Raw genomic sequence first — 23,683 nt, forward strand, 5'->3', positions numbered from 1 at the left:
TTTCTTCGAATGATTAGGGTGATGATTAATGATGGCTTTCCTTCTCAGAAAATACTCAAACTGGCTATTGCAGGGCTCCCTTCCCAGAGACTCCCAGCTCAGCAGTGGTGGTGGTTCCTTCCCCCAGCCATTAGCTGGGTCAGCATGGTGCAGTCGTCCATGGCTGGCTCCCTCAAGGAGGCCTTTGGCACCTTGGGTAGAATTCTGGCCCCTTTCTGCCTCAGCCAGACAGGGATGCTTAGTTCAGAGATGGGGGTAACTGCAATGAACTGACCACAGGAGTATTCAGTGTAACTGTTTATTGTAATGCAAAAAGAACAGGGCTTGGTCATCAAAAACATCACACAGTATTAGAAATATAAAAAATGTCCCCAAATTTAATTGTATATTAAAAACAGTCCACCTGTGCCAAAGTACCAGTGGGGTACCAGACAGCCTGCAGTGTGCTTCTGCTTTTGTTTGACCATCACGTTTGCAGGTGTGGATGCAACATTTGCAGAGCTCTCGTACCACTTGTACAAAAACCCCATCAGAATGGTCCTGAGGGCTTGTTCTGAGCCAGCCCTGCCCCTGCAGAGGCTCAGGGCTAGGACCAACAGCACCTGGTGAGTGGGGAGGGCTCCAGGACTGCTGCTGTTGTGCTGTCTCTGTCTCTGCATGCCTTTCTCAACTCTTGGTCAGGGTGTGTGTGTCTGTTTTTGTTTGTTTGGTGTTTTTCTATTTGCAAAGCTAATCCAGCTGGCTGGGAGGCCACCTTAAACATAACTGCTATGTGTTGTTGCTGCAAATGGTCATCGTGTATCTCCTTCCAATATGAAAATCTTCCTCTTTGCTCAGCAGAGTCAGGTGCCAAGAGTCAGGTCTCGCAGAGGTCCTCGGAAGCCTGGTGATGGTTTTGTGGTTCCTTCCTACTCCCCCTTTGTCTGCTGTTTTATAGACCTGAGTAGAGCCAAGGGGACAAGGAAAAAAGCTCCACAGATAGTGAAGCAAATCTCTGCCCCAGCCAGCCAGTAAACTGCAAAAGAAAGGAAAGTCATGTTGTTACTGTGCTTGTCCTTGTGGCTGTGTGAATGCCCTCAAAGCTGTTGTGCTCACACAGTACCTGCACAGCTGAACAGAACTACTGATCCCTTGGTTGAGCCAGAGGGTGCCAGGAGCTTGACACATGGCTGCACTCAGGTTCTGGCTTGCTTGGTGTTAACATTAGCCCAAGTTCAAGCTCTGAGGCTGCTTCTCCTTCCTCTGTCCCTTTACCCTCTGCTCTGACCCCAAGCAGGGGATGCCTGTGCCCCTGGGCTGTCTGGTGCCAAGAAGAGGAAGGAGCAGGAGGCCACACTCACCTGCAGCTGCCAGGATGGGTCCCAGGGCTCTGGCCAGGGCGCCCAGGCTCCTCAGGATGCCCATGACTCGTCCCTTCTGGCCGGCAGTGCCTGTGCAAGCAGAGCGTGACACTGGGGGGTCTGGGCACGGCTGTAGCTCTGGCAGCTTTGTTCTCTGGGGTAGTTCCCACTTGCTTCTTCCCCTTCTATCGTTTCTCTCCCAGTCCCCAGTCTGTGCTTGCCCCCCACCAAGGCCCTCGACTACATAAGCACCAGGGCCTGGCAGGAGTGCTTGACCCGGACAATTAGTACATATTCCACCTCCCAAAAACCCCCAAGCCTATCCAAAACAAAAGCTTCACATTGTGCACAAGATTTTGTGAGAAGGCCCAGTTGTACAATAAACACAGAACTAGATGCAAGTTAAATAAGAGCAACATAAACATGACCTTAATGAGCAAAACCTTTCTTTTCCACCTCAGCAAGCACTGCAGTCCTGGTACCCAGCTGACCCAAAGCCGTGTTATCCACAGATGGCACCACAGCTACATCTGCTTTACAAGGTAACAGCAACCACCACCAGAAGGTTTCAGGTCTTTTCTAAGGAATCAGCAAGAAATTATTTCACTGCTGGCAGGGAGGGCTGGTGTCCTTTTCAGAGAGCCCAGACTGTTCCTTCCTCAATGCTGTTTGTGGCCTTTGCCCACTTCTCATCTTCATCACCACCAGCAATGAGGTTGCTGCAGTTTCCCCATCACAGTGGACTGAGCTGTGTTACACAGCACAAAATTCCAGTGTGACATTGATGGTCATTGAGCAGATTGTTGTTAGTGCTGAAATTATCTGTTATGAGCCAGGTATGACCATGGGCTGGTTCCCTGTGCTCCCCTACAGAAGGGCCTGAGATGGATCCACAACTGTTCCAGTTGAAGCTTCACTCAACTCAAGGTCAGTTCTGTGTAATTTGAGCCAAATCAATACAAAGGTCAGAGGTGTGGCCAGGAGCACAGAGCAGGAAGGACACTCACCATAGCCTGACACCACTGCTGACAAACACGGGATAACAATGGCTGCAGCTGGAAAAATCCACAGAAGAGACTGTCAGTGCTCAGCAGAGCTCAGAACAGACAAGAACAACAGTGACAAACATGTGGCCCAAACTCGTAACTGCTGCAGAGAAATACGCTGAGCTCTGGGTACTCTACCACCACTAAATCACCAGGTTTAATCCAGGTCAATGATGGGAACACCCCCTGCAAGCCAACCTGCAGGAAGAGCCCAGAGCCGAGAGTGCTCCAAGCAGATGTTTCACATTAGCATCCCTCATTCTGTGGGCCCTTGGGATGGGGATGGACAGGCAAGATCAGCCAGCTGGCAGCTTCCCAAATCGCTGCGCTCTTATCAGGTGGAGCAGGGAATCGCTGTGCTGCAAACAGACAATGAGGTGGCTGTACGAGTGACACTGACACTGTCCCTGTGCAGGCAGGGCACTGGACTCGGGGAGGAGAGGCAGCTACAGCCTCTCTTGGGAAAGTCACATCCAAGAAGAAAAGGTTACCAAATTTTTTGGACAAAAAAGCCAAGAGTTGTTCAGCAATCACTGCCCTCTTACTGAAATAGGGGCCTTTTCTGCCAAGAAAGAAGTGCCTCAAACATAAAAAGCAGAAGAAGGGAAGGGAAAGGGAAGAGCAGGAATGATCAACGTTGCTTTAACTGCAAGTGCCCCAACTGCTGGGCAGAGGGAGGAAAAGAAGAAGAGAACCCTCCAGGGGCATTTATAGCTGGCTTAACTGGGAAGAGATGGAGCAATCTGCACAGAAAGGGGCCAGAGAAGACTCAAATATGGTTAAACATAATGAATACCTCCTCTCACTCCTCATCTGTCAAACACACAGCTGGCCCCACACAAATAATAGGCTCAATAAGTGCATTTTCTGGTTTGCAGTTTACTTCTAAATCAAGCTGTATCATGTAAAAGAGAGTCTACTTTTGTAATAAGTCATATATGGAGCTGCTTAACAATAGTTAACAGCATTGGTAATACCTGAAATCTCTTTTTAGACATCCAATAGATGGATCCAACTTCATTCATGACTGTTTCCCTGAACAACAGCGTAGGCTGGCAGAACAGAATTTAGGCAAACACTGAAAACATCTGACCCTCGCTCTCCGAACACCCTCAGAGGGTGCAGGTCTCCAGCCTAAGAAATCATGCAGCACCACTCAGCTACAAAGGTTCCATGTCTCACTTTTTTCCTGAACTGGCTATTTAGTGAATACTTTGCTACTAGGTCTGCTAAGAGTGGGTTAAGAAAACCATCCTCAAGAGCTCCACAGTGAGACAGGACAACAGGAGCACTGGGGATGATTCCAAATGCCACCATGACAACTTCCTGTGATGCAAACAGCATCAGAAAAAAAAACAGACACTGTTTTGTCCATATTTCATATACCCAAGTGTCAACTTTCTGTAACTTTTCATTTGAAATTAGAAGTGCATTTTTTTTAAGAGTGTGAATAAATGCATAAAGGAAAATCAGTTGTGCTTAGCTTGCACAGCTCACCGAAGGAGTACAGCAGCAGTCCAGCACTCAGCATGGTCACATTTGCAGCCCATCCAATTAACAAGAACGCTGGAACCAGCAGCATAATAGCCTGCAAAAGGAACGAGTCCCACGGTTACATCTGAGCTGAGATTGTTAAAGCTTAACTCCAGGTGTCCTGCCAGCTCCCTTCCAGGCATGGGACAGCACACAAGCCACAAGCAGAAAGCCCTTTCTTCCCAAGTAGACGTTTCAAAGTCACCTGGATGGCCACACACCAGCACAATGAACTTTTCTGTTCCCTCTCACTACCACATGATTGTACACCCCATGCAAGTTCTCTCTCTACATATCTGGCATTTTGGGGGATTTTTCCTCTTGTTCTGTGTTGACCTGGACAGAAATCTGGCTTTAACTCTTCATCTCCTGAGCTGGCACAAGAGAAGAAAAAGCTTGTGTGCAGCAGGACTACAGCTCCTCTGCTTTTTCTCAGCATTATTGGCTGATTTTGTCTTTAGCTTTCAGATTTCTGCAGCCAAGAGGAAAAAAGTGGGGAGAGGATGCATCTAAAATTCAAACCCCCAAAATAAAAAGTATTCTTCATCACCTCCAAAAGCTGGACTTCCATTCTCCCTTGCTTACAGAGCTCGTGCACAAAAGACAGATTCCTGCTTTGTGTGTGATGAAGGAGGGTATTCATTACCACTAAGTACCTAAATTTGAAGATTCAGTGATAAATGAGCTACTGTAACCACTGTGCTAACAGAGGCCACTTTTGCCATATGGTGCAGATTCACAAACTGCCAGAATAACTTCAGCAAAAGGGAGAATTCCCACAAAACCCACGGGCATCCATGGAGAAGAGTGCCCCAGGGCTGGGGGTCTCTGCAGAGCAGACACTGGGTTCATGAGGAGCCATCAGCCCAGCAAATGAGTGTTTGAGGTGACTGCACATCCTGGTGCAGGCCTGAGGAAGGAGGATGAAAATGAGAGGTGCAAAGGGCAGTGCAGTGCCAGCAAACACAGCAGGCTGGCAGAGCACAGGGGGGAAGCTGATGTGCAGATGAAGCAGCAGAGCTGATGTTCATCCACAGGGAAACGTGACACCAGCAGCCTGACATCGAGGTTTGCCTGCCAGAGACCAGGGTGGGGATCGTTTCGCCAGCACAAATCACTTTAAGAGAAGCTGAGTCAATTCACTGGAATGCAGTGGTTTGGAAATCTACCCTGCCACCACTGAAATCACGCTGACCTCAAAATAATGTAAAATACATACATCAAGGCTCTAACAGTCCAAGCAAACCTATTGCCAAGGAGCCAAGGTAGTGCTTTGTTTGGCTCCACACACAAATGCAGAGGACACAACACATCTATCTACTGTCCCCACAGCTGTATAAACTGCAGGGAGCTGCTCCCTGTCATCCCAGCACAGCAGCTGCAGTATCTCTGTGAGGAAAGAGCCAAGCAAAACAAAGGAATGTACACTTCTGTCAGTGAGACCTCAGTCTGAACACTGATACATGCTATTGTTATGTGTAATACTGATGATCACAAACTAAAGATTGGAAAAAGAACCTATTTCTCCCTGCCCAGCAGTGAAATATACTCTAGGGAAAGCACAAAGATAGCCAGATTGAAAATAATTTCCCAGAAAGAAAGTCAGAGATCAGCCCCAAAGTAGTTTCTGCACTGCAAGAAAAATCACTGAAATAAAGCATACTCTTCACAATATTCTACCTAATTTGCACAGATGGACAATCTGTTCTCATTCCTTACTGCAATAAAATATGAAGAACACAAAGTTTCAACAGTATTGTTGCTCATATCATAAGAAAGAGCTCTAATGTTCCAAAGTTTAGTTAGACAAATGAGTGCCCAACAACCAGTTCAAGTTATTTAGCTGGATAGATGAGACAGAAATATCTTTTGATTGGACAAAGACAGTTATAACCTCCAACTACCCTTCACTGCAGTTCAGACTGAAAATTAACATATCAGATTTGTGGGGGGGAAAGAAAAAGAAATATTGATTTTTTTTTTTACCCTTTTTACAGCTCTGATTTCATTTCCTGGCTTGATTCGGCGAGCATAGCCTCCCTGGATCACAGCCATTGTTATTCCAATAAAGAAAAACATCTTGCCCTGCTGCATGCTGGAAGGGAGGCAAAGCCACAGATACAGAGTCAGGCACAAACACTCCTGGGATTCACCACTCCCAGCCCTCCCCTGAGCAAGGGACACGAGAAGCCCTCGGGGCTCTCACAGCTCTCAGGACACTGCCAGCAGCTGCCATGGCAAGCACAGAGCGAGGAGAGAAAACTCCCAGGACTGATTGTATAGATGGAACAATGCTGGCAAGTGCTGCAGCACCTCTGGACTGCTGTGGGGTAGGTGAGGGTTTTTGGGGTGGCCCAAGGACTCAACATGTGCTGTGAACATCTGTGCCATGTGCAGAGATGTTGGTTTCCAAGGTGCAGCTCATGGAGGGTTTGATGGAGGTCAGCAAGGCACAGAGTGGTGGTGATCCACTGTCACACTGGGAAGTCTGAGACATCACTCCCTCCACCCTTCAATTTTCTTCAACTTTCCCTTTCCCCTCTCTTACTGACTGAATTATGCGGATATTCTCAACTGAAGGGCCTCACCTCCACAACAAGCTTGCTGCCTCAGAGCCTGCACTGCTGGCACACAGCTCTGCAGCTCACTGAGGGCTGCCCTGAATGCACAGCACACAAGAGCTCAATGCACTACGAAACCTCTCCTCGACACACACGGATTAGTGAAACCACAAAGTGTTAGGAAAGACAGCCAGGGAAAGATGAGACAACCCTTGAGAGCTACTCAAAGGGAAGGACACGGACAGGAATCAAATTGCAAGTTCACATTCCTGGCTGGAATTCTTCCTATGAGCTGGCAGAAAAAGTATTTCAAGCTGAGCTGTTGGTGGATTCTGTTCTTTCTTCTCTGGTGGTTGACTACAGGAAATCAGGCTCTGTGACATGACTGCACACCATATGCCATGCAGAATTTGCTGATGAGCAAATATCATCACACAGATATCCCCCAGCCTCTGCCTCTGTGAGCTTCAAGATTTGTCCCGATACCCAAAAACTCTTTTGAGCAAGAAAAGGTTTTACTATAATCAATACAACTAGTACAGCTATACCTATTTCAGGAGCTTTAATTTAATCTTGGGTATTTATATTCCCCCTAGTTTTTAGAAGTTGTAGATGGAGTAGACTTCCTTTCATGATAAACATTGTGCCTTTATTTCATAAATTCTTCTTACAAATACCAAATACCACTGAATGCAGGGGTGGACTAATGTCAGAAAGCCTCTCTTGAAAATATATGAAGAGACCTTAAATTAGAATATTTTGGAAAACACCCTAGTCAAAATATACAACATTTATTGCAATACCTGCTGAAGTGGAATCTCTGGTGAGTGAGAAAACTCAGTGTGTACTCCAAGCCGGAAAACAGGAAGAGGTACAGGAAGTAGGCCAGGCCCAAAATTTTGAGATTCTGAAGATCTAAAAAAATCAAAAATCCAAACAAACACCAAGGGGGTGGGAGGTGGGGAGAAAAACATGGTGGCGTTTTGCAAGCAAAGCTTGACAATAAAACCACAATAGAAAAGCAGCATTTATCAACTGGGAACTGTTCTCACTTCAGATGCTCATCTGAAATATCCATACAAGATATGCCACAAAATGAGTCCCACAGAGATGCAGAGAATCCTACATCTCCAAGTAATGAATTGAGAAATAAAATTCAAGTCTGAAGTTCCTGGTTTGCAGCTTGAATAAGCAAACTCACATCTTCCCTTGCTCATGCCTTGATCTATCTTTAAATCACTTCACTTACTGCAGCCAGTGGCTGAGGAAAACACAAATATCAAGTCAGAAATCTTCAAAACCTTATTTTGGGAATAAAAGGACCAAGGTCCAGCGGGACTTCCAATTGCCTGCTCATAAGTTATTAAGGTGGGTTTTAAGTGAGTAAACAGTCCTGCTTCTGGAATGGTTCTAGTGCAGTTTTCACTTAGAGGCCAGTGCCACACACAAAGACACAGAGGATTACTGTAAAAAGCCACCTGACACTTACTCTGCTCTGAAGGGGATTCCTTTCCTCGGGTGACTGCAGAGAACTGAAATAAAGCCAAAGGACTGAGCAAGTCAACTGCTGCCTGAAATCCAGATGTCACAGAAGGGACCTGATCAAAGACAGAAAGAGGTTTATTTAAAATCTAATGTAATAACCACAGCTAGGAACTGACAGTAACCACCAAATGTGCCTCTACACCTACACAAATCATCTGAGATGAAACAAGGCACCTCTCATTGGGATTTGACTGGGCCCCAATAACAACCCAGACATTCTGAACTGGTGCCAGCAACTGTGATTGAAAGGGAGCACCTTTCACTGAAGACAGAAATTCTTCTTTGTGTTCTTACAAAGCAGAAGTGGCTTATTCTCCACAGCCTTGAAGGTGGCTTTATTTGGTTCACCTTTTGCATCATCACTCATGTCCAAAGAACATTTACTGGGAAAATAATGGCACATCTGCCTGCAAGCTCACAGGAAGCTGTGAGCTAAAAATCTGTGCTTGCTCCTGTGCTACAAATCTGAGACCAGTATGTGCAGCACATCAGACACTGGTCTGTTTTGGTACTGGTTGCTCTTTTAGCCAGCCAGTGACACCTCCTGGGGAAGAGAAGGAAAATATAATTTTTACAGAGATTCTTTGGAAATATTTTTAAGAAATTTCCAAGGAGATTCTGCCCAGCCACAATGGGTGATTTTTCAAAGAGGAAGATTTATTTTGTAACACTTCTAGGCCTTGTGCTGTGTACATCTCAACCTAATTATGTATCTAGTGCCACTCTCCCTGCTCCCTGCTCCCACAGGCACTTATTCTTTCAACTAATGCTTATTCTTTCATCTATAGATCATTTACATTTTTATTTGTTTGGGTTTTTTTTAATTCTCATAGATAGAAAGCTAAAGAAAACACTAAAAGAAATAATGTCTAAATGATTAGAAATCAAATTCCCTACATTATTAGGGAAACTATTATTTCAAGTAGAATTTAACCTGTCACTTTACACAACAGTCACAGGGAGAGGTAAGACACTCAAGAATCCTGAATAATCACATGTACTATTTCACACCTTCAAAGTACTGGACAGACTTTATTTGATGAGTTTTCTTCTCTTCCCAGACAGGCAGGGTGGGAGCTACTGTCCCTTTGAGGGTAGAGATTAAAGGTCAGATTATCAGTGGAATTTAATCTCAGTGCATGACCTAGAGACTCATTAGGGGCTGGATTTAATGAAGCTGTAAACAAATCAACCTTCAATATGGTATTAATGTGACCTCTCTTGTTTTGATAGCCAGAGCTTCTGAGTGCCCAGCAGCAGAGTCTGGAGCCCCTCAGTCTCACACCAGCACCAGTTCAATAGACTGGGCTGGCCTGGAGCCACCAAGCTGCTGATTCACACAGAAAATACTGGGATATTTATTCTCCCTCCCACTGCATGTATTGCACAGTACACAGACACACCCAAGAAGTTTGCTCACCCTGTTGAGAAGTCTCAGAGGATTTCCTGAAGCTGGCCTGTGGCAATCCCCAGTTCCTGCATGTGTTGGTACAATGGGGTTTGCACTCCAGCACAGAGAATCAGGGCACAAGCAACTCCCTGCAAGCATCTTTGCCAGTAACAAAAATACCCTGTAGCTTGTACCTGTTTTGAATTATTATCCATGTCAGACAGGATGCACAAGGCTGATTTTAGTTTTGTCCAATTACAATACATTGTAATTGCACATGTTTAAAATCTTAAGTGTTTTATGGAATATATATACCTAATAGATTTTTTAATGTAGGTATGTTTGTGTGTGCACACAGGTTCTTTTTGCAATTTCTCCTATCTTTGCCAAAGAAACAGTGATCTAGAAATTATTTCATCTACTGATCCATAATGAAAACATTGTCCTAAAACTGGTTAAAGAGTTTCACCATCCCCCGAAAAGTATACACTGCCAATTTCAGTCAGTGTCAGCAGCTGAAGCTCAGTTTCTTCACAGGTAAAAACTCTGCAACATCTAACTTGTATTTAATTTCTATGCTTATGATTAATTTTTCCATAATTGCTCAATTTTACTTCATTATCATCTCAAAAGTCACCATCAATGGCAGGCATTTTTCAGTGTCTCTGCTCCTTCTGTTTTCCTCTGAGGCAGAGAGACTCAGTAACAGGTCTGGAAGGCAGAGTCAGTCCACACCAGGAATGCAGCCTGGGCTTTGCTGCAGCCTGACCTTCCAAAGCAGATGTGTTTAGTATGCACAGAGCACAGCTTTGTCTTTCCACAAGTCTGCTACTGATACTGCATAACCCTACACACAGTCCGGAAAAAAAGAGTTGTAAGACTCTGCCTCCAACCAGGCAGCCTTGCTCATGGCAAACTTAGCTAAAAACTAGCTCAAAAGTTCTCAAGGGGGACAGATTCCACTAGAGACCTTCCTATTCTTCCCTTCTCCCAGTCAGGTCACAGCAGGAGCTGTTTTGGCTGCCATAAGGCCAGTATGACTCTTCACCTGATCAACTCATGGAACAGCTGACAAAAAGAGGAAGGAAGAGAGTAAAAATGCTGTTCTCTTTGGTTGAAAATACACCCTTGTTTCCCATCCCCCTTCATTTTCCCTTCCTACAAGTTAATTTTGACATGAATCAATATGAAACATTCTCTCTTGTGGAAAGCAGACTGATAGAGAAACAAGAGTATAATGAGAACACAGCAAACTTCAAGGAAACAGATGTCTGATCCCACTGGCACATCCTCCTGCCATTTAGCATGATGATTTCCCCTCTTTTTACAGCTTTGTCCTTCCAACATATTCCAGTCCTATACTTCTGGGAGCACCTGCTCCAGACTCAGCCCAGCCAAGTTCCAGAAAGGCAGCCAACATACCTGCCTTTCCTCTGTCATCCTGAGGCTAATAAAACACTCAGAAAGTGGGAGGAATTACCAAAGAAGAGAGCAGAGCAGCCTGATAACTGAAATCACAAATATGCTGGAACACAGAGATCACATGCCTAGATGGAGGCTGACAGCACACGAGCACTGACACCGAGCTGAAGCCCCAGGCCATCCTCTGAGGAGCAGCCAAGCTCTCTGTGTGCTTTGTGCCACTGGGACCTGGCCCTGGGCAGCACCTCACTGCAGCACCCACTGCTGCACAGGGGCAGAGCCCCAACAAGCAGTGACAGACAGCTCCTTCCCTGTCCAAAATTCAGTGGTGTTGGCTAATACAAACCAGCTGATCAGAACTTTCAAGAGGATAATAAAAGGGGGAGGGATCATCACATGATCCCAAAAGGCACTGCAGCCATCTAATCACTCTACAGCAAAGGAGAAATTGTTTATAGAATACAGATTTGCTCTGCAGAACTGCTCTACGTCACCATGTTCCCACATTCCCAGAGTGTGCAGCTCTAAGAGCAGGATTTTATCTGGAAGGTTTAGGAACAGCCAAATAGGAAAGAGGAACAGATGACACATGGAAGAGTTGTTAAAATAAAATAACATAGCTGTAGTGCTTGGGAACATATTGTGAGCAACAGATTTCACATGGGACACAACCTGCTGGGAAACACTCAGGGAAGGTGCAAAGTTCTGCCCTGGCAGGATCATTGCAGATAAAAGTTTCCTGAACAATTCTCCATGTCAAATGGGTTTGGCTATCCAGAGACCAAGCACCCTCCAAAAACAGAGTGCTGCCTAGAAACCAGGGATCACAGCAAAGACCCAATCCAGTGAAAGCCTCAAATCAAGTGCAGATACCCAGGGCTGAATTCCACCGCTCTCACTCTACAAAGGAGACTGCTCCAAGAGACTAATCAGACAGTGCCCAACCACACAATATTAAACCCTAATATTATTAAATGTTTGGCCCCACAAATCCAATCAGTCATTGAATTTTAGCACATGTAGCTATTTTCTATCTGTAGCAGACAGAACAGCTCAGAAAAAAATAATTTGCTATTTTAGGGTGCAAAATATTCAAGCAAATACAAGGTAACAGGTAAGAAAACTTCTAACATATACTGACTGCATGAAAGAAAATCCAGCCTCTGATGCATTTACTTTTATGATTTGCTGAAATTCTTCCCCAAGGAATCCTTGTTATAGTTCAAATTTCATAGTCTCCCTCCTATGTTTACATTAGGTTTTGAGAAATTTAAACCTAACACACCAAAAACAGCAATGAGGCAGTCATGTTAACTATAAAGATCTTGCATTACACTGGGCTAGGAGATGGGACCATCCCTGGAAATGTTCAAGGTCAAGCTGGATGAGGTTTTGATCAATCTGGTCTAGTGGAAGGTGTCCCTGCCTGTGGCAATGGGGTTGGAAATAGGTGCTCTTTAACACAAAATATTCTATAATTCTATGATCATACATCTGCTTTGACACCAGCATTAATAATAATCCTAATCCCAGAAATGAGCTAAATTTCTGAGACACTGGCTAAGCCTGTTCTTCACTGTTTCCAGTATTTCTACCACTCTGAAATCATATTTTTACAGAAAAAGCAGATCTTGAGATTGATGGTCCATTTACCCGTTTTTCCTTGGGAAGTGTCTCTGGAAGGAGGAGGAAGATGAAAATGAAATCAGCCACAGAAAACACGAGTGCTGACAGTGCAGAGCGGAGGTAGAAGACTTCTCCCTTCTCTGTCTGCATGGCGAGGTAAGCGCCCATCATGGGGCCCAGGGTGAAGCCCAGGGAGAAAGCAACACCAATCATGGCCTGCAGGGATAAAGTGAACACAGACTGAGAACTTTAGCCACCAGTTTTTTCAGGTTCTGAAAATATTTGGATTAACCAGGTACAGAATCCAATCAGCCTGAGCATGCAGGGAGTGCACAGCAAGGAGCAGGAAGTGTGAAAAGCCTGATGTTTCCAAACAACCAGTTTTGTTTTCTGTCCAGGCAGTGGCCCATCACTGCTTGGAAATAGCTTCTGACAGATGCTGTTTGCCACCCAGAAGGCAGAATGAACATGCCTGCTTTGCTTTGGAATAGAAAAGAATACAAGCTATGTGGATGTGACCCATGCTGCACTAAGTGAATTACTCTCAGGCCCTAAAAATAGGCCCTGATCCATTTTATTTACTAGTGCTGTAAGGCTACTTCTCTGCACAAATAAAAATGCATTTTGGCTCACCAGGATTATGATAATTTGCTTGGAAGATTCACTAGCTATCACTGTGAAATGTAAAGCCTTCCCCTCCCAAGAAGCAGCTGTCCTCTGTAGTGGCTTACAACAATCTGTTAAGAGAAATCTGGGCCTCTATGGATTTTATAGGATAAAAGATGTAACTGGTAATTCACAGGCCAAGTTCAGCCTGCAGGATATTTCCATCTGGGCCACTGTCTTCTGGAAGTGGCCAGGGCAGCTGCTCATACTTCTCAGTCAGCCAAATGTCACATCCTTTACCCACTGAGCTCTGATCCTGAAGCCAGTGCAGTGTGCAAGGAAGTCAGGAGCACACTGTGCTGTGCTGCTGAGCTTCCACAGCTTGGGAAGGTGAGGAAAAGGGGCTGCCCTGTAACTGGCTTCCAGCTGCCAAAATTGGGCCATAAGACCTTTTGATTGCTAAGCTGTTCTAATCAGAATTAAAGCTAATCAGCAGGAGAAACAGTTCTAACACAGAAACAAGATAGTTTTCCCATCTCTTGAGCATCTGTGTCTCACTTGTAGGTGAAGGTCGTTGGCAAAAGACCAAGAGCTCCCAGGAATATGATCTGGCACCTTTCCAGAAGCAAAATAGAATGTAAAGTCATGTTTTCACTTGATCAATGAATGCACACTGATGAAGATACACTGAGCACCCAAAATCAATTAAAAGTTGCCTATTAACACTAAACATGTGCCCCACAGGTGTCACTCACCATGCCCTTGCTCCGTGCTTTTGGAGAGTGCAAGTCAGCAATGATAGCTGTGGAGAGGCTGACATTCCCTTTGCTTATTCCACCTATGATCCTGGAGAGAAGAAAAACGCCAAAAGTCCGAGAGGCAGCCCAGAGTGAGTATGATGCTATCAAACCCATCTGCAGAAGCAAGAAAGGATTCTTTATAAAGCAATGCAGAGTTGATGTAATTTCTGCCCATTTCCCAGCCTAATGTTTGCAGATTTTGTTTGTTTTCAATGGCTGCTCCAAACCCCAGAAATGGCTGAATAAACTGACACTGCACTATGAATTGAACAGCAATATAAAAGAAGTAGAAACAAGTCCATACAAACTACATATAATTGTGGCATTTCTAACAAAATTAGAAGAGCAAAACACTGTGGAGGTTAAAAACCAGTCCTGGGTACAAAACATTTTTGTATATCCTACTCCATTTGTTTCCAAATACAAGAGAAATCTGAGTTCAAAATAAGGACAATGCTCACATTCATAAGAAAAGCATCTTGGAGTGCTATATAGAACTTCCTAACCAACAATTCCCAGGCTCTGAGGAACAGGTCATTAAGTGATCAGCCCTCATTAATCACTTGATGAACTAAAATACATAGGAATTAAGTCAAACATTTGTTAACAGAGCATCTGAAGTCATTCTCCCAAACAGAGGGGAGAGGAATTTTGGAAAATGACAGAAACAGATAAATATCTTGGTGTCTTCTATGAACAGTTCTGGGTCTGGGAAACTCAGTTTAAGCACTCACACTTGGAAGTGTGGCCCAGTGACTTGCCAAGAAAGAGTCAACAACCAGCAAATCTTGAAAATTCAATTCTAGAGCTGAACTGTGACTGTCACAATTCAGATCATGGTGCCTGCCAGTGGATATTGAGACCAAGATCAACACGTACCACTGTCACCAGGATGACAGGCCTCCTGCCCCAGCGGTCTGACACAGCACCAGTGAGGGGAGAGGAGAAAAACTGCAGGAGGGAAAAGATTGAGCCAATCAGACCTAAAAAAACAAAGATAAAAAGATATGAATCATTAGGTTTGCTGCCTTCATCTTAAATACAAAGACAGGCAAGCTGCTCAAGATCTATCACAGTATGTGTGATAAAAACATGACATTACATGTAAAACAGCAGCTATGAAGAACAGCATTGTCTCTCAGAACACCAACATTGCATTGAGGCAGCAAATACAGACAAACCAGATGCACAGCCTGACCAGAGTAACAGGCATAAACTGGATGATTTCCTGGTTACTTCACTGGTGAGAAAGGGTTTGAAACTCACTGGTTATTATGGAATGATGATTCTCCAGTATTTCCCTGCTGACTACATACATTTTTGTTCTTAAAGCAGAGATAACACAGTCTTTAACAGTCACAATTCTTTTAAGACTTTTTTGATTGTTTGAACCTGATTCTGTCACACTTAATTAGTGTCTCTTTCCTTTTTATCATGGAAAGAAGGACTTAAGCACTGCTGTTAGTTAGGCACCCTAAGAGGTAGGAGTGATTCCAACGACTCCAAGAGTCTTTTGAAATCTGCTTCCAGCTTCTATGATCTTTAATTCCTCTTTTCTCTTGCCATTTCTAGCTTCATAGACTTATTAATTTGCACTACACTCTCAACAAGCAGGCAAAAGATGCTTTGCTGTCACAGCTTTTCTCTAAAAGAAAAACTGGGTTATATGTTTCAGATCATTCTGCTATCAAAACTTTAAAAGGCAGAGGAGAGACAGACCAGAAGTTCTGCTCCCATCAACTTTGAGGGAGGCAGAATATTGATAGTGAACACCTTGTCAAGAAAAGCTGCTTGTGATAAATCAAAGCTCAAAAAAACACTGTGTAAAAATCTTACAGAATTTAACACTGGCAGTTCATGACACACAGTTCCCTTCACTGTGTTTCTAGCACTGTAAAAACACCCTTTCGTGCCAAATATTTCCAAGTCAGCATGCAGCAAAACCAGGGCTGTTCCACATGGGGGAAGGAGCTGGGAGTGACCACAGCACTGGCAGTGCCTCACCAGCCTGGGTGCCCCACGGTCTGATGGGCTGGGCACAGCAGGTGCTGCAAACACACCCACTGACAGTCCCACACAAGGCAAGGGTTATCCAACACATCCTTCCAGGGAGTCCAGTCTGGACCAGCAGGAGTCAGGGGCAGAGAAAGGAGTGGAAACAACACTGTGATGTTGGCTGGAAGACAAGAGACCTCCAGTGTAGATCTGAGGCCCATCCAAGAGAGGGGGACAGAGACAGCCCTGGAGACAAAGTCTGAAATACAAGTCCTGAATTGATGTTCCCCCCCTTGCACAGCCCCTCAAAATATCCTAGACTAGCTCAGAGGTAAGCAGGCTGTGAAGGGGAGGAATATCAGGAGATGGCAAAGATTTCCAAAAGAGGCTCTTACTCCAGATATTTTGGTTCAGCTCTCTTTATTCTCTCTCTTTATTCTGTGGTGTCCAAGGGGAGAGCGGGGCAAAGAGCACAAACAGGAAATGTCAGGGGTCTGTATAGACTTTGGACAGGGTGGGCTTCCCTGGCTCTCCACTAACCCCATTGGGGCAGGAAGGAGGGGTCCAGGGTTATCTTGATCAGAGTCACAGGGTCCCGGGGAAGGGGAAATAGAGTGCCCATGAGCTCACTGTAACACTGAATCACTGGGCAGAAAATGTGTAGGTGATGACTGGTCACAGCAACTAAGTATTGGTGCCCTCAGGGCCCTGACATGGGCAGAGAAGTTTCTGCCTTGAAGAGCTTGCAGTCTAATCAAAAATGAAAAATATGGCTGGCACTGGGAGAAACAAGATGATCTTGCAAGCACCTTCCCAATCCTGTGCTCCTTGTGGCAGACGAGGGCAGTGAAGGAACACAGGCTGCAGGAAGGCTGCAGCAGCCTCTGCTTTACATCACAACTATAATGAAACTGTCCACACAGCTCTCCCAGGAGTGCAGGACACGGCAGGTAAAAGGAAAATCAACAAGTTGGACTTGACTGGGAGTTCCCACACCTTGCCTAAACAATCTGAGATGGTGAGAAATTGAAAGCAAGAAGCTTCTGGTCAAGCCTTATAGGAGACAGAAGGCAGCTTCTGAGGGATTAAAGAAAATGGTTTCCTAGTATTCAAAGCAAATAATTTTACTAAAAAGTGAGCAGAGAAAGAAAAACATGCCTGCAAGGATATGGTGGGAAAGAGGAAAATGTCTTATACCAAATTAAACTACTTTAAATAGTAACAATACATTCACACATATTCTAATTAAATTTTGTGTTTCATTTAGTCTATTTTAAAAGCCTTTTGCTTATCTTGGAGGAAGCCTCAGCTCACTAAAAAGAGAGGGTTGACAGGATCTAACTAAAATTAACCCAGACACCTTCATATTTTCATATTCTGAAATCACAGTTTCGTCACAACTGTCTAGATGGCAGGAAGCCAGAAGAGTCTCTGATGTGTAACATGACATGTTTCCTTCACTGTTCCTGCTGGAGCTCATCCACAGCAGTGTCCTAGAGAGAGAAAATGCTTATGGACCCTGCAAGCCAGTGGCTCTGCTGCTTTTAATAAGACTAATGGGATTTAGAAGCAGCACTGCACTACACCCACCCAAGGGGCAAAGAGGCTGGAACTCACAAGTTTCTGTTTCCAGGGCTTCCTACTGATTGATCTCTGATCGTGTGCAGATCAATTGTGAAGGGAGAGAATTTCTGTGCCTGCCAGGGCCCAGCACAGCAGGCTCCTGACCCTCAGCTGGCAGTCTGACAGCAAGGAACAGCAGGCCTGTATTTCTGTAACAATCTGAGAACAAACTGAGTAAGATCATATAATTCAGGTTAAAAAGGAGCTCTGGAGGTCACCTACTCCAACCGCCTGCTCATAGGGTCAGCTGTGAGGTCAGAGCAGATTGTTCAGGGCCTTACCCACTCAGGGTTTGCCAATCTCTGAGGATGGACACTGCTCTGGGCAGCCTGTTCCACTGACCATCCTCATTATAAAAATGTTCCCCCCTATTTCCCATCTGAACCTCCCCTGCTTCTATGCAGAGCTGTTGCCTTTCCTTCTCCCACACGCCTCAGTGAAGATCCTAGCTCTCCATAAATTCCCCACAGGTGTTGGAAAGCTGCCATCCACTGCAGACCAGCCAAGGTCTGCAAGAATCTCCACTAAACTCACCACAGTGTATGGACACTCTTCCCTGCACTGGGGCCCAAAACTGAATGTAACAGATCAAGTGCTATCAAGTGCTGAGTAGAGCAAGATGATCACTTCCCTTGATCCACTGATTCTGATTCTGTTCATGCATCCCAGAAGCTCTTGGCACCTTTGCTGCCAGGGCTGCCTCACGCTCAGCCTGCTGCTGACCGGGACCCCCAGGGCCACCAGTAGATGTCCAGTCTGTAGCACTGCAAGGACTACTCTTTCCCATAGACAGGACCTAAAATTTGTCCTTACTGCATTTCACAAGGTTCCTGTTATCCTATTCCTCCTGCCTGTCCAGGTGTCTCCAAACAACAGAGATGGGGCTGTACAACTCTTCATTGCTATCACTGTGTTTAAAACAAAATCATTTATAGTCTACTCTAAGAGACATTTTCTGTGTTACTTAAATCTAGAACTAATAACAGGCAAGCATGATTTTTGTATTTCTTGTCATTGTTCACATCATCATTGCAAATAATTTGGAAAGAACCTTGTTTTTTGGCTGTTAGCTCATTTGTTCAGTTTCCCTACCTCCAAACAAGACACTGTTGTATTTCCGCTCTGGAGGTATCCCAGCCATCACTGCAAACCAGTCTACCCCACGTTGCAATGACAAATAGAATCCATCCTGAAAAACAGATAACAGGGAAATAGAGGCAGGAAGACAGTTTATTTTCAAAGGCTGCATCAGAGCTTAGTGAACTAGAGAAAATGTTAGATTATTCCTTCCCTTCTCCTCCCATGAGGGAAAATTTCCTCACTGATCAAAAATAGCTTAAACTGTGAATGTTAACAGACAGGAGATAGTATATATTTGGGTGGGGGTATATCTGAATTTGAATTTTCCAAGCCTTCGGGCCCATTGCTTGCTAAATCCTGAATTAAACAGACATGCCCTGAATCTTTCAATTAAAAAGCAACATGAGACACACTCTGTCCTGCTGTACATAGACTGTTTAGCCTATGGGAACCAGAAGCTTGCAGATGCAGAAGGAAAAGATGATTCCCAAAAAAGAATGATTCCCAAAAAGAGGAGGCAGACTTGAAAAGAAGAAGGTCTGGAAAGGAAGGTGGAAATCTTAGCTATTGGAAATACACTGGAAGTGGGGGAAGACACTGGAGATCAGAGAGTTAGAGATATGGTTGTAAGAAGGACAAAACCTACAGCTGCAGCTGGAGTGGGGTTAGAAAGGGGCTGAGAGACAGCATCAAAAACAATTCTCCCACAACAACATGTTCATCTTGACCAGTGATGCCATTGACACCTGAGAAGGGCAACCATGAGCACCTGCACAGCCAGGATCCAACAGGACCTTCTTCCCTGTTTCTGGAGCAGCAGCCAGCTCCCTGCTAGGAATGGAAGATGAGATGGAGCTCCACACTGGGGGAGGGAGCAAGTGACCTTGTGAAATACTCAGGTGGGGTTAAAATTCTCATCTCTTTGGTTCTTCAATAAACCCCAGCATGCAGATCCATTATGAACTGTCTCACCAGTGACATCAGTGTGAGACACAAAAGCATTGGTAACCACAAGGACTACTCCCTAAGAAATACTTGAATTTTTATCAAAACAAATCTCCCATTTTAATGAAAAAATAAGGTCTTATGCAGCTTGACTAATAAATTCAGTCCTAGAACCATTTATATGTGCTGGGTAATTATTAATCTTCTTACAGCTGTTTGGTTTGCCCCAAGGCAGGTGATTTTTCTTCCATTCCACCCTCAAGATCCTAACACTTTCTGTGGGCTGACTTTCTTGGTACTTACCTCAGTCTGGCTGTAATAATCAAGGATGGAAGGAAAGAGTGGCAAGATGAGAGCAAATCCCAACAAGTCGATGAAGAGTGCCAGGAAGACAATTGTAATAACACGATTATAGTTCTGCTCCTGCTTGGCATTGGTGGAGCTGCTGCTGGCTCCTCTCTCTCGCAGGGCCATGTTTCCAGTGCTCTACTTCTAAAAAAAAAAAATTGCCTTTATATCCAGTCAACAGGAAGCTTTTTGCAGGCCTTTCATAAGAGTATATTGGTGAATCATTCCTACTTTCTACAGACTTCACAAAAAAAAGTTCTGGCTACATTAAACTACCTGGGAACAAGGGAACAAGAGCCTCGACACTCTAGTTTTGGTTATTAGCTTAGCACCAAATTTTCTCCCATCAAGAACAGGATATAAAGGCAATAAAACAACAAACTCTATTATAGGAGCACCTCAAATAGAACAGAACTAAGGAGCATTTGAAGTTTGCCAACATGGGAGTGACACTAATACGACTTTCCTATGTGTTTTCAACTCAGCATTACAGTAAAATAGTTATGAAGTAGGGCACTCTACTCCAAATATTTACATCCAAGTAAGTTTATTTATGCCTTCATTGTATATTAGAAATGACCAAAACAACAATTAAAAAAAAAAAAAAAAAAAAAGAGGCAGACTTCCTAAATATTGCAGGAATGCTGTCTTCAAGATAAACCTCACAAAGCAACACAAGAAATAGCAGAAGAAAATTTTTAAACTTCATCTTTTATTTCTTTCTCCAGATGATAGCTACTGACCTGGGGCATTAAATGATTAAGGCAGGATTTTCATTTTGTCAGAAATACCAGAACTAATAATTCTCTTTGATAATACTCCAAAACTATCTTAAAGCACTAAACAAGAACGCAGACCATTATAGTTCAGTCTTTAACAAATAAAGGAGTTGGTCTCAATCCCAAATATTATCTCATTTGCAACATAAATCAAAATCAAAGAGTAACATATAAACTATGGTACTGCAAACTTCAGAATTATAAAACATACACGATATCTCAGTCATAAAAGAATCAAATTTACAGTCCCCTCTACTGCAGAAGTCCCTGAAAGATTGGTGCACTAAAGAGTGAAAAAGGAGACAGAATTTCATCCAAAGCCAATAAATACAAAAACATTCATTGACTTTGATGAGTCAGCACTGAAAACAGTGAGCAATTCTTAATATAAATTTTATTCCAGACCAGATATACCATATTATATACACAAGGCACTTGCACATAGAAAACAATACTATGCTAATTGAAGGCTGTAACACTTTGTCATGCTCAGCAATAAATATTATTGTGACTTTTTTTTACCTGTGAAGTCAGTTTAGTAGCACTGAAGCATTATTAAAGCTCAATTGCCAGGAGGCAAATAAACATGGAATGGGGGCCACCTGCAATCCATTTACTAAACTCTTGGCATAAGCTCTTAACCAAACTGGTCTGATTTAGCAGATTTATTCAAGATCCTTTTATTTTAAATGGCAAATCATCACTGCTATAAATATTCAGCATTATTTGCTTACCCAAATGATAAAAGAGCACATGGAGCCAAAATAACCATTCCTTTAATCAAATACTCTCTGGCCCTAGGTCCATCCAGCCAACAGCTGAGGGATGGGTTCACTGGGGCAGACCGTATCTTGTTTTTCCTCACAATTTGTTTAGTTGTCCACTGAATTGTATGACCAAGCTGAACTTTATTCTAGGGTTATTTACAAAGGTAACATCCTTCACACCTTTCCCTCAGGAACATTTCTGCCAGCGTGCAGCTCAAACCCATCGATGCCCGCGCTGACCTTTCACTCTGCTCCAGTTTTGGCTGCGTGGTTGCAATTTCCCTTACGCAATATCCCAAGGTACTGCATGTTTCTGCCTTTGTGCTCCATCGCTTTTGTTGTTCAAACCTCTCCATAATTTTTTGCTAGGCAGGAAACCACACAACATTTTACAGGCCCTTGGCATCCTGACAGCAAAAACAGAACACTTCACCTCCACGGCGACATCTGCCTCGTGTGAGGCGCGCTGGGAGAGGGAGGGCTCTGGCTTCGGGGAAGTTGTTTCTGCGCACATGTGAATGAATCCCTCACAGCCGCTGGCTCTGCCCGGCTCTCCCAGCCCTTCCCTCGGGATTCCCGTCGCTTCTGTCCCCGTCCCCCGTCCGCAGGGCCGGGGCTTGGTGCCGCGGCTCCCAGGAAGGGATCGGCACCAAAGCCGGCCCTGCCCGAACTGAGATTTGTTATCTGCCAGCAGCCAGAATTTCATCCTTCGGGGTTTTTCTTGCCTCCCCTTATCCCCTCGTACAATTCCCCGGGCCCGGCTTTACCTGCCCAGGGCTCCTCAGCCTCCCTCCCGCAGCCCGGCTCCGGGCAGGGCAGGCGCTCGGACGAGCCGCAGGTCGCCAGGGCAGGGAAGGGGCGGCCGGCAGAGACCGGCGGAGACCCGGCCCCGCCGCCCATCCGCCCGGGCACCTACCGCTGCTCCGGCCGTGCGGGCGGCCCCGCCTGCCAAAAGCCTCCCCGGGGATGCTGCGGGCGGCGGCTCCTCCCGGCCGCCTTCCTGTTCCGGCGGGGATGGAGCCGCTCCCGGCGCCGCCGAGCGCGGAGCCGGCCCGCCCGAGCGGCCCCGCGGGGCGCGGCGGGGCTTGAGCCCGCACCCAGCGCGGCGGCCTCGGAAACGAACCACGAGCCCCGCACCGCAGCCCTTCCTTCGCCCTCAGAGACAGGCCTTGAAACACTCGTTCCAAGAGGAGAGCGGCGTTTCATTTGTTCATACAGCAGCAGTTAGCTGCGGCATTGATAAGGGCTATCTGACAAAGAGAAAAAGGTAGTTGCAGAAGATGTGACTCTGTTTCCAAACCAAACTTCCACCTCAACATTAAGTTTTTTAGCCCGGAGAACATGAATAGCTGTGGTATTGTAAGCGCCACCGAGCACTGTTCACTTAGCCAGGCGTATCTGGTGTCCAATTTACTAATTAAAATAGGAGGATATGGTTACAAGTGGTTATGCAGATCCATCACCACAACCTTAAACAGGTAAGAAGCTGCCAGCAAAGTGTATAAAGCAAATGAATACAGGCATTAAAAGACTTCTGATTCCCTCGAAGGCAATGCGGTTTGGGGTGGATGTAGTTACCAGCACTTGGACACAGACCTTGTACTCAGTGACTTCTCTCTCATGGATTACCAGCTGATTAAGACTTGGAGCAGCTTATGTAAGCATAACATCAGGATTAACGTGCCAGTTAGATCAAATGGTTATCTAAATGGCTAACTCAAATAGTGAGCTGCTAATCTCATGTATACCTGAGAATTTTATGTACTTGGTTTGGTGCCAGAAATATGGTAAATCCAGTACATAGTCAGAAATCTGAATGATCACACAGCTGCAGTCCTTTCCAAGGCAAACTTATTTTTTGAGGTGCTCTGGACTAAGTATGAATTATCCTTTAATATCTGAAATATATATATGTATTCTCCTGGTTACTTATCACTATATATAACTGATCAGGCACCGTCTGAATTCAGATATATTACAAAAACACCACTGAGACACCAAAAAGCCAGTTCTTCCTGTTGTTAAATCTACTGGCCTAAAGCTCTTGCAGATCACTGAGCCCAGTTGTGTTACTGCAGTCAACCATGTCATACAATCCTGCATGTAAATACATTACACTGTTTCTAGAACGACATAGGTCATTACTCACTCCTTTCCAGTCCAAAATCCTGCACATCTGACAGATAATAACTTAAATTTGGTTCACAGAATACATTTATTAACATTGGCCTATTTCTTGGATCAGCCTTGTTTTTTTACTGAAGTAACACCTCATTT

The 23,683-nt window shown here is 44.7% G+C and overlaps 1 protein-coding gene across 1 annotated transcript; it reads right to left on the reverse strand.

Moving 5' to 3' along the window:
* Positions 1-284: 284 nt before the first annotated feature.
* Positions 285-22,363, reverse strand: SLC75A1 (solute carrier family 75 member 1). The gene is made up of 13 exons (XM_021550665.3): positions 22,174-22,363; positions 19,816-20,004; positions 18,580-18,676; positions 14,749-14,852; positions 13,825-13,983; positions 12,491-12,679; positions 7,970-8,078; positions 7,284-7,395; positions 5,906-6,014; positions 3,884-3,974; positions 2,348-2,395; positions 1,341-1,430; positions 285-1,015 (listed from the first exon to the last, which is right to left on the reverse strand). The coding sequence occupies exons 2-13, from the start codon at positions 19,984-19,986 to the stop codon at positions 909-911; spliced, it is 1,386 nt and encodes a 461-aa protein (XP_021406340.1). The 5' UTR covers positions 19,987-20,004; positions 22,174-22,363; the 3' UTR covers positions 285-908.
* Between the last annotated feature and the right edge of the window lie 1,320 nt (positions 22,364-23,683).

This window comes from Lonchura striata, chromosome 4 (assembly GCF_046129695.1).
Source record: "Lonchura striata isolate bLonStr1 chromosome 4, bLonStr1.mat, whole genome shotgun sequence".
Lineage (NCBI taxonomy): Eukaryota > Metazoa > Chordata > Aves > Passeriformes > Estrildidae > Lonchura > Lonchura striata.